Genomic DNA, 15013 nt, shown 5'->3' on the forward strand with positions numbered 1-15013 from the left:
GAGCAAGTTTGATATGGAAAGAGAAGCCAAGGTATCCGAGTAAAGGATTCAAAGGGAGTTTGGGAGTGAACGTTTCAAACGGGTAGTCCTGGCCAGGGGGTACATTTAAGACAACTTTAAACTTCTGAAGCAGTTTGGAAATGTTATCACCAGCAAATATTGTAGTGACACTGCAAATGTATGGTGCTCTTTGCTTATGACGGGTTACCACCTGCACAGTAGGAAATATTCACAGGGATGCGAGATCTACCTTTATTGGTTAGAACCCCTAAATGTGTAAAAAATCAGATACAAAATAACCCATACACAGGTAAAGTATTGTGAGGATCTTCAAGCTGCTATTTGGGTAATGGGATGGGTTAATTGAAACTTCTGAGTAGCAACACTGCAGGGAGCAGAGGAAGTCAGTCTCATTTTATGGCACAGAGCTCTAGGAAACATACTACTGTCCATACAAGACAAGAACAGACACAGATTGCCAATGTCTGTGGAGTTCAAAGACCCTGTCACTACCTGCCTAGGTACATACTTTTAGATGGTTTTACTGTCTGAAGGGATCAAGGGAGAGAATAAACACTGGTCTAACAAGTAGCAGAAAAGATGAGGATCTGCCTCGTGGGGGAGAGCAGCGAGTCACTTATTTCAACCTCTGGTCTTTCAGTGGAACCCTTTACGGTCTGCTGATGCTCAAGAGGGCGGGAGGTAGTGGGAGGAAAGTCCTTGTTAGGATGCCGACACCACAGGATCTTCTCACTGTCTTTCAAACATCTCTTTTAGGATCTTCATGCTCTCTGCATACCGCAGCTGGTTCTTATGAGAAGCTTCTTTCCATCTGCAATGAAAAGAACACAAAATGAAATGACTTGATATTCCTGCCGAGTGGCCATCCAGGGCAGCATGTGCTGTAGAGGGAAAAGGAAGTGAAAAAAGGTGTTTGGTCCAAGTTGTCCTTTATAATAATGCTTGTCGTTTTTATTGAAAAATAGACAAAATCACTAGAATCCAAATTTTATAAAATCCATTACACCACTTAGCCAACGAGTTTCGTCTCCGAGGAGACTTCTTCAGGGCTCTAATTATTAGCAATCTGCTGTATCTAAGAATCCAATGGTAGGCGGATTTCTAAAACAATTCAACGTCGGTAACAGCTTATAAATAACAACTTGGACCAGACACCTTTATTTGAAGTCGTCGAGTACAATCTGTGTTTAATTGAATTGAGAAATAATGTTTGTGATTTGATGGGTGCCGATTCAAACAAATGTGTTGACAGAGTCACCAGGCTGAAGCTGGCAAAAACCAACAAAAACCTCAAGACAAGTGCTTTCTGAGCGGTATATAGAATTTGCAGAAAATCATAAAGTGAATTGTGGTCTGAGAGGAACAAAAGCCAGGTTGGCATGATATAGACTGACTTCTGCGGAGGCAATTATGTAAAGTACAGTGTTCAGCCAGTTAATCTCAATGGTTGCTGTTCTGGACTTAGATAAGATAAGGTTCCTGCCAAGGAGTTGTAGTAACTAGCATATGATTTAGCACACTGTGTTTTTGAAAATTCAATGCGTTTTCTATTAGCTTTGCCCAGGGAAAAAAGTGAGCCTTTAATATATTTTTGCTGGAGGAGGGCTGAGCTTCCGGACTGCTGAACAATTCTGGCATGTGCAAACTGTGGCAAAGTTTTTCATATAGCTGAGGCAAGGAATCTTCATGGCATTGTCTAATTAAATACAATCTGATAATAGCAAATGATTAAAGTCAGTTTGATGCATGGTTCCAATAGACAGCCAAAGGAGAAGGGGATGAAGCTTGATGTGATAATGAACAAATCTATCCCCAAGTCTGTGTGGCACAGATAAGTGCTGGGACTGCCAGCAGTCTTCTAAAAAAACTCCCTATCTTCTGTTATCTCTCTGTCTCCATCTTCTGTATATCCTGCACATCCCAAAGCCCAGCACCAGAGGTGGCAATCAACAAAGATTTAGATTTTTATACTGCCATCGTTTCTTTAAGAGGTTTAGCACCCAATTTGGAAATGGAACTCAATAGTGCCACCCTTGCAAAGTCAGCTGTTCTGTGCTCCAGCTTCAATTATCATCAAATAGGACCCCTTCCAAATGAGAAAAAGTGGGTGTAGGGCTAATCTTCACAACTTAAATATTTAGTACAACGGGCATGATTTTTTGTTTATTTGAAAAATAGACTATTATATGAATCTTGGATTGATATATTGTTAAATTTAAGTCCGCCATAAAGATGGAAAATTAGAGCAACAGTCTCTGCAACCCAAGTGTGGTTCAATACATGAGCACTGCATCATCAGCATAGAGGAGGGTGGGGATGGGATGGGATGGGTGCCTACTAGAGGTATATCTATGCTCAGATTGACCAAATATTTCTCAAGACTGTTAATGTGCAATGTAAATAGAAATGGCGTGAGCACACAACCCTCCCAAATCCCCCTCATGAGTTTGGAAGGTGTCATGGTTTTGCCATTTGGGCCACATCCAACGCTGGCCGTCATCTCATAATGCAGTTACCTAAGGAAGCTACAGTATTAACCTCCACCCCATGACAAGTTAGACATGTCTCATAACTTTGGAGACAAGCTCAAATGGCTATTTTCCATCCACGAAGTTCAATAAAAAGCTCCTCTCTTCAGCTATAGAGTAAGTGTTTATTGCGAGGTAGGGGTTGAGGCACTGCGCAACTGTGTCAGACATGATGCAAATCCGTATTGTAAATCAGAGGGGAAATAGTTATCATGTGCCCACACCTCCAGGCAATCTAAGAGAATTCCGCCCATTAGTTTAACTGTCGAATCAATAAGTGATATTGAGCGATAACGCTTATGATCCCCTTTCCTGCCCTTTTAGAAAATAGGCACAAGAGTCACATGAGGCCATGTTTGAGGCGACCCAGACCACACTCAGGCCTTCAGCGCCAGTGGCAGCTGGTGAATTTTTGAAAGTTGGTGGGGTGTAAGTCCAACTCCTAAATTTGCTTGAACGATTGAAACACAGTTGCCCCAAGGGGGTTAGAAGGGATGAAAGAGGTCGCAAGAGATACCGAACACATCTCATATAGAATCACAGGCTCTCTCACTTGCCAATACAGAACAAGGAAATCATTACTGTTAGTTACCAGGAGGATAGTTCCTGAGAGTAAGACATCCAGGAGATGATTGTGCCTGAAAAAAACCCACGACAATTTCTGAGTCAGCCTGGTAATTATGACTGACACCGCAAAGTCTAGTATAAAGACCCACCCAGAACAAGTGCAAGTAAGACACTCAGAGGACTGGTCCTGAGACTGAAAATTTGACTTTCAGGGCACAGTGCCTGGGAGTGAGAAATCCAAAAGATAGCTGTGCCTTCACTGTACCTGAGGGCCCATGGTATTTGTGTGTGAGATGCCCCTGAGGGCTTAAACTAAGACAAGAGATGCCTCAGGTCTTTTCCTGGATGCAGACATCTGGAGAAGATTTCAAGAACTGTTTACAAGACACCATGGTGATTGTGCCTGAGGCATTTTGATAGCTCAGAATGAGGCACCCATAGAAATTATCCTGGGTCTGAAACACTCTGAGGACTAAGACGGAAAAAGACATCCAGACAACTTTGCCTTGAAGAGAGACATCCAAGTACTGTTTCCAAGACAACCTGGTGTGACCTTGGGACACCCTTGCTACTCAGAATAAATCAGGAGTTTAGACTACTTGAACTGGCCGGCTCTAATATAATAGCATATTTTTAAAAACTCACAAACAGTTACATTTTCGTAAAATCATATAATAGTTTAAACATGACTATTTCTAGTGAGCATTTTCTAGTGACTATCAGCCACATGCATCAAGTGATTTAGGAATCGCAAACGGTGCGAATCGCAAAATTCGGCCGTTTGCGATTCCTAAATCACTATTTGGGGGGCATCAATCAAAAATACAAGAAATCGCTATTTTTTGCGATTTCTAAAAATGTGATTGCATTTAAGGAATCGCAATTCCTTAAATGCAATGCATGACACCCAAAAAATATTGCGAATTCGCAATTAGGAGGAAAAAACTACCGTGAGGTTGGACCTCATGGTAATTTGCGAAAAAACTGAAAAATTCAATTTTGTGCATTTTTCAAACTGTCATGTTGTGCACACACATGCCCTTAGGGCATGTGTGTGCACAACATATGTGCATAGATTGATTTCAGGGGTGCAACAGGGTGTCCTTTGGACACCCCTGCACCCTCGAAATCGCAATCTCAATTTGCGATTAGCTAATTGCGAATCGCAAATTGAGATTGTCTTCCCATTCATTCCTTTGGGCCTTTTGGCCCATAGGAATCAATGGGAAGGGATTCCTTAATTGCGATTCGCAAATTGTGAATCGCAATTAAGGAAAAATTAGGAATCGCTAAAAAAATTGCAAATTTTTGATGCATTGCCGTTTGCGATTCCTTAATTGCGATTCCTTAATTTTCGTAATGAAGGAATCGTAAACGGCAACAATGATGCATGTACCTGATAGTTCCTCTGAAGAACTTCCGCTTAAAGAAAATAGTTCTTTTTCATTCAGGCAAACCAACAAACATACTTCTGAGGAGCCCTACAACCCACATGAATAAACTGTTTGGTCCAAGGATACTTTCACTAACCAAAGGACAACACGCTAAAAAGATCAAAATGTAAGAAGCTGGCTCTGAATATACTATATCAAAGTGAGGTATAGTGTGCACAGAGTACAGTGGGACCAAAAAGATAGGCAAGGGTAAAGTAGATAGCACCTTACTCTCTATTTGTGGTTGTGTGGTCGAGTAGTAAGGCGGAGGTACGCCAGAGGTAAGCCCGTTTGCGCCCGTTCGCACACAGGTTGCGCCCGGCGCCGGAAATGCTGCCTCCTCGGCACCCACCCGCTTAGCATACTCTAGAGATGAGCTCATAAGACTCAATTCACGCTCCAAGCTGAGTTGTCGGTCTGACAACACCGCCCTGCGGCTTGCTTAATGTTAGATCTCTTAGCAAGCATCATGTGGAAATTGCACTCCTCATTGAACTATATGAGTTAGATGTGCTATTCCTGACAGCGCGGTGGAACTGGGCTTAGCCTGTCCCCCGGGTTATAAAGTTAGGCACAACCGCCGTGTAGGGAACAGAGGGGGTGGCATAGGTCTTTATTTTAGGGACACATTGGGACTTTCTCTGTTGGAGATTAAGGAAGTCCTGGGTTTTGAACTAATGGGCTTTTCCTTAAAAGGACAGGGAGGTGTACTGCATTCGGGGCTGTTGTGCTACAGACCACCGGGCAATGCTTTGTCAGCCGTATCTAAGCTGGTAGACATTATCTACGATTTTTCCAATACTCATGCCAGGCAAATGATTCTGGGAGATTTTAATCTATGGCCGAATGGGCCTTTGGATTCAGCTTATAGAGATCTGTGCCAGGCCTGCTTAAATATACATCTACAGCAGGTGGTGCTCTCCCAGACTCATCTAAAGGGTCATGTTCTAGATTTGATTTTTGGGGACGTTAGTCAGGTTTTGGTTAGGGATATAATTCCCCAATGCTGAACGGACCATGCTCTTGTTCATTTCTCCCTTCTTCTCCCTACTGACACCTTGAGGAGTGGGAGTAAGGGAGCTACCACTAAACTTAGTAGGCATACGAGTACAAACACTTATCGCAGGAGGGGGCGAGGGAACAACACGCTAACACACAAAGTAGAGTCTATGAACACGGTGACAAGGCGGGGAAACTGATAGCGTGGTTGGAGAAGGGAGACTGGGGGTCTCGTCTAGTCCCGGAGCTGCATATTGCGTGCTCGGGTGCCACGGCGGATCCACAGCATATAGCGGACGAGTTTGCCAGATACTACGAGGAGGTTTATGCCTCAGCGGGGACGTAAACGGTCGAGGAGAATGCGGATGTCATCCGGGATGTCCGAATGCCTGCTCTTTCGGCCGAGGATCGGGAGTTTATGGATTCAGATATAACTAATAACGAGGTCGCGATGGCCATCCGCGGGGTACGCTCCGGGAAAGCCTCGGGCCCGAATGGTAATCCTGTCGAACTCTATAAACTTCACGCTGATTGTATAGCTCCTTTTATGAAAGCCATGTATCTTGAGAGCAGGGAAAATGGCGTGCTTCCCTACGACCAGCGTATTGCCAACATTGTTGTCATATATAAGGATGGTAAGCCTCGTCTGGAATGTTCTTCTTATCGCCCAATCTCTCTCCTAAATGCAAAGCCTAAAATGATGGCCAAACTACTCGCAAACCGGCTAGTGAAAATCATAACAGAACTGGTACACCCGGATCAGTCCGGTTTTATGCCGCGCCGAAATACCGCTCTTAATCTTCGTAGACTCCATGGGGTGGTTGCGGGTTCGGCTCGCATCCATGAGCCAGCGGCGCTCTCGTCATTGGACGCTACCATGGCGTTCGACAGAGTGGAATGGCCATACTTATTTGCGGTGCTGGAGAAATTCGGGTTTGACCTGGAATTCATACGATGGATCCGTCTCCTGTATTCTGCACCACTGGCCCGGGTAGTGGTGAACAATCACATGTCCCGCGATTTTCAGCTTGGACGGGGCACCAGACAAGGATGTCCCCTCTCGCCACTCTTATTTGCTCTGGCACTCGAGCCACTTGCGGCCTGGGTGCGATGGGATAGGTCGATCAAAGGGTTGCGCTGGACTTCGGAGTGGGAGGACAAAATCTCGCTATACGCGGATGATATCCTGATGTATCTGACCTCCCCCCGACTGTCCCTCATTGTTTTTATGGATATCTTGGCGATATATGGTAGATATTTCGGGTTTGCCATTAACTGGAAGAAATCAGTCTTATTTGTGTTGAGCGGCGATCCCTCCAGAATGCCAGAAACCTGCCCGGTAAGGGTGGAGCAGGTGGGTTTTCGCTATCTGGGTATTTACATCTCCCGGGACCCCAAACAGCGTTTCGATGCTAACCTGGTTCCCGCCTTGGCCAGACTCCGCCGGGATATCGCAAAATGGAAGGAACTGCCACTTTCCCTTTTGGGTCGTGCGGTTCTGTTCAAAATGATGGCGCTGCCGCGGTTCTTATACGCTTTACAGAACTTCTTTGATCCCGTGCCTTCCTCTTATTCCAATGAGATAGAGTCGCTACAGCGTCAGTTTCTTTGGGCGGGGAGGCCGCGGATTGCGTTATCTAAACTGATGTTCCCATGGTATGACGGTGGGATTGGATTACCCAGCATTAGGAAATACTACTGGGCTTCCCAACTGGCCCCCATTAATCATGCGATCTATGGCTCCCTGGCTGACCCGGGGTTCGCAATGGATCGAGCTCAGCTGCCGGGGGGGCGAGTATACTCGGGTATTGTATGCCAAGCGAGGTAGGTTTCCACTGATGGGTCCCGTGTCGGCTTCGGCACGGGCGTGGCAAGATGCCAACCGTGCCCTCCAATGGGAGGGTAAGATAACTATGGCCACCCCACTATGGAACTCCGAGGTCCTGGGCAGCCTGTGGAAGTCGAAGGGTTTTGATCGTTGGGACCTAATAGGCATCTCCCAGATTAGAGACATTTGGGGTAAGAAGGGTATACTGACCTTTGAGGAACTGCAGGCCAAACACCATTTGAATGAGAGTGAGCAATTCCGATATCTGCTAATTAAACACGCCCTGGCGGCCGCTGTTCCTCGCGATGTGACGCCGCCGGAGGCCTCCCCACTGGAGGATCGACTCCTGGATGGGTATCTCCCCACCAGAGCGATCTCTCTGGTCTATTAAAAGTTGGTCAACCACACAGAAGATACCCTGGTGAGAGTCCGTGAGCAATGGGTGGCAGATGGCTTGAATTTGGATGATGAGAATTGGGTGGAAGCTGTGTCATCCCCTCGAGAAGTGGCGCTCTCCATGAGACTTCGGCTGGTGCAACTTAAAATCCTCCACCAGTCCTACACCACGGGCCCAGGGTTGTGTCGGATGAGGCTCGCCTCAAGTGCAAACTGTCGACGGGGTTATGGTATGCTAGGTACCTTCATGCACATTCTGTGGGAGTGCCCTGATATCCAGAGATACTGGACCAAGATTCATGAGAAAATGAGTGAGGTGTGGGGTGTACAGGTTGCATTGGAGGCACGCCGCTGTTTGCTGAATGTATGGGAGCCTTCCGGCCTTTCGACTCATGGCAAGCTCTGGGTAACACTTGCTTGTATGATTGCCAAGCGAAACATTGCACAACTTTGGGGAGCCGGTCGAGCACCCTGGGTTCGGAAATGGATGGATGACCTTGATTGGTGTATGTTTCGAGAGAGAGCTGTGTATGTGGCCAGAGGGAGACCCCGCAAATGGGGAAAGATTTGGGATGCCTGGAACGTATACCGAGGGGGTATTTGCACACCACCAGAGCCCGATTTGGTATTTGGGGACACTGAGGCACCTTGAACCCAACTGTGATACTCCTACATGATACTGTACCGCTGGAAAGCTGATCTGTCGAAACTGTATTGCAGATGTCCATTGCATGATGGTCTTGTTTGTTGTAATTGTATATTATTTTCAATAAAAACAATTAAAAAAATTTAAAAAAAACTTAGTAGGCAATGGTCTAGGCTTTTGAAACACTCAAGCTTACCAATTCTGCTTTCAGGGGGATTCACCCTAGGAGGAAGTGTGGAGGAGAGCTATGTGATCCTTAGCCGGCAAATTACAGATTCTTTGGATAAAATGGTCCCATTGCGGAAAGCAAGTGATAGGTCCAAACTTGCCATGCCTTGGTATTCAAAAGATCTTCTCCAGCTGAAACTCCTGTGTAAGCAGGCGGAACGAGCCTGGAGAAAACAGTATCTCGAGTCTAGAAACATTGCACGGACCTTGGTGCCATACGGTCACACGGTCTGCGGGACAGCCACACGCCGTGAGGGGAACGGCAGGAGAACAGGTGAACCGCGAACGGACTACACCTCCCAGCACCACCTGGGGGCCGGCACACCTGACACGCCAGCAGCGCGCCCGGAGGCGCTTCAAGAGCCTCGCACTCCGCGAGACCTGCGGGGAGCCTAGAAATATTGCACGGACCTTGGTGCCATACGGCCACACGGTCAGCGGGACAGCCACACGCCGTGAGGGTAACGGCAGGAGAACAGGGAACCGCGAACGGACTATACCTCCCAGCACCACCTGGGGGCCGGCGCACCTGACACGCCAGCAGCGCGCCCGGAGGCGCTTCAAGAGCCTCGCACTCCGCGAGACCTGCGGGGAGCCTAGAAACATTGCACGGACCTTGGTGCCATACGGCCACACGGTCAGCGGGACAGCCACACGCCGTGAGGGGAACGGCAAGAGAACAGGCGAACCGCGAACGGACTACACCTCCCAGCACCACCTGGGGGCCGGCGCACCTGACACACCAGCGGCGCACCCGGAGGTGCTTCAAGAGCCTGGCACTCCGCCAGACCTGCGGGGAGCCTAGAAACATTGCACGGACCTTGGTGCCATACGGCCACACGGTCAGCGGGACAGCCACACGCCGTGAGGGGAACGGCAGGAGAACAGGCGAACCGCGAACGGACTACACCTCCCAGCACCACCTGGGGGCCGGCGCACCTGACACGCCAGCAGCGCGCCCGGAGGCGCTTCAAGAGCCTCGCACTCCTCTCGCCCCGCGAGTCGCGCGCCCGGGTGAAGCCCGGGTCAAGGGCGGGGCCGTCTGTGGCCGTCAGGGGCAGGAAGAGGCAGGGCAGGGCCAGAGACCCTGTGCAAATTATCTGGTGACCCTCATCTCCCCGGTAAAGTGACTAAGTGCTGAAGGACTAATTGTAACTGCTGTGCTATTAATATTGGGTGTTGAGTCCATTGGCTTAGTTTTCATTAAAGTATACTTGTATTCATGCCGGGGTCAAAGAAGGACAAGTCTATTGTGGGGGCGGGCTCCATTGACAACTTTTTAGTAAAAATGGTAAATAAGATCAATAATGATAGAAGGGCTTCCCTGGGTAGAGGTAATCTTTCAGATCAGGATCAATTCATGGACGGTCCTTCCCCCCCGGAGGTTCCTTCAGAGACTGACATTGTCACCGATACCGGACCCGAGGTAGTCAACGCAGTAGAAGCACTGATTCACCGGGCTCCAGATATAGAAGTCCTTGACAAGTCTCTCTCGGATTCGGAGGAGGAGGTGGTACCTGCCCACACACACACTAGACCCGTTAGAACTTGCAGGAAGCAGCAAAGCAAAAAGGGGGAAGGCACACTTATAAAAGAAGGGTAGATACCCATCTGCCAGACAACCACACCTCCCCTGAGTCAACTGCGATCCTGGAGGGTAAGAACGAGGCAAATATAATCCTGAGCCCAGATCAGTTTGGCTTGTTAATTCGTACCTTAGAAGCCAAATTCGAATTAAAACTAGCGGAATCTCTCCAACCTCTAGTGTGCAAACTGGATAATGTTACCGCAGAGGTAAAAAGAATAGGAGGATTGTTAGCGAAACAGTTAGCCCACATAGATAACGTTAACCCCCCACCCCCCTCAACTAGAATAGACCTCCCTGAGAGTGGTGGGAAGAAGGTAGCCAAGGTGGATAAAAAAACGCATGCCTCACAACAGTCCACCAGAGTTGACCTAGAATCCCCCGGTCCTTCTGTTCCACCGCCACTTCCATCAGTTAGGTCAGTAGTACACCCAAAGCCATGGCCTGTTACCAATCCGATTGCCACCCCAAGTAGGAGAAGCAATTTTATTAATCTCCTCCCCCGGATTGTGCCCCCTATGTAATTGTATTGGCAAACGTCCCGCCTCAAAACTCGCTTTCGGTTGAGTCACCTGAGGAGTCACATGATTCCCTCAAAAATAAAGTTGTATCCTGGTTGAGCTCAAATTGTGGTTTCCTACAAAATATGAAGGAGGAATTATCACAACAAGGAGGGCAAATTGGATTAGTCCCACACGCAAAACCTGTAGCGGTGATTGCGTGATAGTAAATTTTAAATATCCTCAACATGTGGCCACAGTCCTGCTAAGGGCAGCCTCGATGACTAACGATGACAACAGCATCTGTGTGTGTCCTTTGGGATATTTTTATAATCATCTTAAAGGAGCCCCCACCCCTAACCTAGGATTGAGTCCCTTTACACCGTTTGGGCCTCGGTCCACTTGTCTAAGTCAGGGACTAGGTAGGGAGAACTTCTTTAGATTTGGACCTCACATCGCAACACACAACAGGTTTGACGCACTCTCAGGACTTGAGATGTGCGATTGACGGGGGGCCGGAGAGGGTATGGTTGATGAAGCTATAGTGGACCCCGCCCCTATGGCTCCCGTACCTTCTTCTACTAACGATGGATATAAACCGGTAATGGGTACCCCTGACAAGGGGGATAAGGTCAGGCAGTTAAGTTGGAATATTGCCGGTCTACGGTCCAAGAGAGGAGACCCCAACTGGTTAAACTTTGTAAAGCTATATGACATTGTCGCCATGCAGGAGACTTGGGATATGGAATGCGATTTTTGGTTGGATGGCTTTACTTCATTTTTTGTACCTGCTTTGCCCTCTCCAGCGGGACGGAATAGAGGGGGTCTTTTGATGTTGGTCTCGGTGAATGTAAAGGGTAAAATTATAAAGGTTGATTGCGCCACACATAATTTCCTTGTTATAGAGGTAACCTTGGTTGATGGCAGCAAAATACTCTTTGTAAACTGTTATAACTCACCACATGGCTACCCTGCTAATGAGCATTTAGTGTGGCTAACAGATTTTTTAACTGTCTATAAGGAAAAGCAAACCACTTATTGTCATTTTATTTTGTTGGGTGATTTTAATGTACATTTGTGTTCAAATTGTGACCTAATCGATTCAGATGGCCCTGACAGTATTTCCCCCCCGCACTTTGAACATAGCCAGAAGGGGGAGGTTCTTGAAAACCTACTAGCTAGTAATGATCTGTATGAGGCAGAGTTTTATGATAAAAGTTCACGTGTAGCCACATATACTGGAAGGGACTGTGAATCGATAAATGATTACATTTTTCTATCGTTAGGTCTTCTTAAATATGTGATTTTATATAATGCTTTATCCATGCCATCGAGTGATCAGAACCCCGTGGGGATGGAGTTAGCTAATGGTTTTTCGCTCCTAAATTCTTCTGTTACTCCACAGGCTGTATTACCAGTTAAAGCTAAAGATCAGGGGAGGAGGATCAAATGGGGACAGGTAGTTCCAGATGATTTTTTCCTTACCATAACGTCAATGGCTGCAGAAGATTTAAATATTTGTGTCAATCCTCTCTCTAAGGGCGAGGAGGTTTTAACTTCCTTTGAAGGTATCTGTCGGTCAGTGGCCATGATCTTAACAGCTAAAGACCAGGGAGATAAAAATAGACCGGTAATGGGCTGGTTTGATAATAACTGCAGTAAAGCCCATAACCTCCTCAAAAAAGCACTTAATGCTCGTCCGAGGGATAAAGTCTTAGTGGTGCAGCTCAGAAAGGATTATTCCAGGGCAATCCAAGCACGTAAAAATGAATTAAAGTGTGAAGCTTGGGCCGAGCTCATGGACAAAGCTACCCTAAAAAATAGTGCCAAGTTTTGGTCAATTATTAATACCCCATTGTTTTCTCGTGACCAAAACGCGGTGTTGGAACTTAACATCCCTGAGGAAGACTGGCTTAGCCATTTTGAAAAAATCTACGGTAGTAACATGGAGCAGGAATCTTTTGAGGTCCCTGCGTCCGAACTCCCCTTGGCGCCAGTTAGATTTGATACAGTTGAAGTCATTAAAGCAATGGAGGGTACCGCGGGCCGAAAGCCCCCGGTCCTGATGGGGTTCCCTCTGATATGTTTAAGGCAAACTCTTTGTACTGGGCTGATATTTTAACTAAAGTTTTTAATGCCTCAGCCATTGTGGGATTTCCTAAATCTTGGTCCAGAGCTACTATAATACCCGTGTTTAAAAAAGGCCAGAGGGGAGACCCAAGATGCTATAGGCCTATATCATTGTTGGACTCCTCTATTAAAATCTTGGGGAAGGTTGTCCTGGCTAGAATAACATCTTGGGCCAATGGGAATAATATCTTGACAGATGTACAATATGGCTTTAGAGCGGGGAGGAGCACGGAGGACTAATGCCTCAATCTTCACCTCATAATATCTAAGTACACGAGGGCAAAAAGGGGATCCATATTCCTAGGCTTCATGGACCTATCCACAGCCTTTGATCTAGTTAATAGATCAAGGCTGTGGACTATGCTGTTGAAAATGGGCCTTGACTGCTCATTGGTGCATTTCCTGGCGTTGTTGCATAAAGATCTGAATGCCTCCATTAGGATGACAACAGAGGGGAAATGTACAGCGAGTTTTAGGTCCTGCAGAGGGGTGCGCCAAGGCTGTATTTTGGCCCCCATGTTATTCACGTTATACGTGAATTCATTGGCGGCTAACCTAACAGCTGTCACTCAGGATATTCCGTGCATGGGGGGTACGCCAATTCCGGTGCTCCTCTATGCCGACGACGCGGTGCTGATAGGAAGGACCCCGATTGCCCTGCAAAAGCTGCTTGACTCCTTTGGAACTTTTATGTCCAGTCTAGATTTGGTGATTAACAGTGGCAAATCCCATACAATGTCAGTGGGTTGCTCTAAAAGTAAAGATAAAACTTTTTTTGTGGCAGTGAGGTTATCTCTAGCGTAAAGGTTTTCACCTACTTGGGTGTAGTATTTGATCATAGGGATACTTGGATACCACAGCTAACATCCAAAGCGAATGCGGTGAGAAGTTCTGCCTCCGCAGTTTTGGGGTTCGCTAAAAGACTAGGGGGGGAAACCCACAGAGGCGATCCTGGCTATTTACAAAGCCAAGACAGTCTCCATTGCAAGATATGGGGCTGCAATTTGGGGGTTTGTAAAACCTGACCGCATCCAAACGGAGGAAAATAAATTCTTGCGGTCATTGCTGGGCCTACCTCAGTCAACAGCGACATACTCCCTACACCTTGAGCTAGGTCTGGGATACATCACAGACATGTTAAAACTAGCACCGATCCTGTTATGGATTAAGCTCTGGCTAAATCCGAACCTTAGTCTTAATCATAAGATCATAAAAGATTGTCTCAAACTAGATCACATGAGGGATATTCAGTGGTTGTCCTATGTAGAGACCTTGGCTGTGAAGCTAGGACGCCCTGAGATTTTTGCTAGACCAGAATCCCTGTGTAAAGCAGATCTAGTGTGGGTGAAGATTAACTTCACTAGGCTCTGTGTTGCCGAGCGTGAAGCGGACGAGCTAGGTAAACCCTCAGTGAGGGCACATGTAATGGTAACCATATCTCATGAGTTGGCTCCCTATTTGTCAGTGGTGACAAATTTTTTCCATAGATGGTTACTGACAAAATTCAGTTTCAATCAAATCCATATGGTTCTTTGGGATGTGAAAGGTTGGCGTAGGCTTGAGGATTCTACTCCATGTAAATGTGATGACCAGTCCGCCCAGGACACTGCACACTTTTTGTTTATTTGCCCCTGGTATTCCGAACCCCGGAATCGGTTTGTAAAATCAATGCTGAAAGAGATGAGATTTTCGCAGTATAAGCCTGCATTGCTATTTCTGCAAATGATGAAAACCCCTGTAATTATGTACTTTATCGCCAGTTTTCTGGCTGCATCTGTAAGAATCAGGAGATCAAGACTGGACTCTTAACGCTGAAAGCTAACTATTCTGTATCATGTATTTAAATAATGGATTGTTGGGCTCGAATGGAAATGAAATTGTGTAATTATCTTTTTATAACGGGTTTTAATTCCCATTATGATTGAAATTGTATTAATTGACTTTTAAACATGTTTTAAATAGTTTTATAAATGTCTAGTATACTTTTATGATTTTAATTAATCGAATAAAGTGGTTTTGACTTGACTTGACAGTATCTCGAGTCAGACAAAGCCCTTTTTTAACAGGCACTGCTGGACTATAAAGCGCAGATTAAGTGCTCTAAAGCCAGGTTTCTTGAGGAGACGCTGTTGCAGGCAGTGAATAAATGTCA

At 46.5% G+C, this 15013-nt stretch overlaps 1 protein-coding gene across 1 annotated transcript in view; it reads right to left on the reverse strand.

Moving 5' to 3' along the window:
* Positions 1–238: 238 nt before the first annotated feature.
* The window catches only part of LIN37 (lin-37 DREAM MuvB core complex component), a 234446-nt gene continuing 219671 nt past the window's right edge, over positions 239–15013 (reverse strand). Inside the window, exon 10 of the mRNA XM_086929986.1 lies at positions 239–832. Coding sequence (XP_086786112.1) covers positions 751–832 — 82 coding nt within the window. The 3' untranslated portion in view covers positions 239–750. The remainder of the gene's footprint in view (positions 833–15013) is intronic.

The sequence above is a fragment of the Lissotriton vulgaris genome, chromosome 7 (genome assembly GCF_964263255.1).
Source record: "Lissotriton vulgaris chromosome 7, aLisVul1.2, whole genome shotgun sequence".
In the NCBI taxonomy this organism is placed as follows: Eukaryota; Metazoa; Chordata; class Amphibia; order Caudata; family Salamandridae; genus Lissotriton; species Lissotriton vulgaris.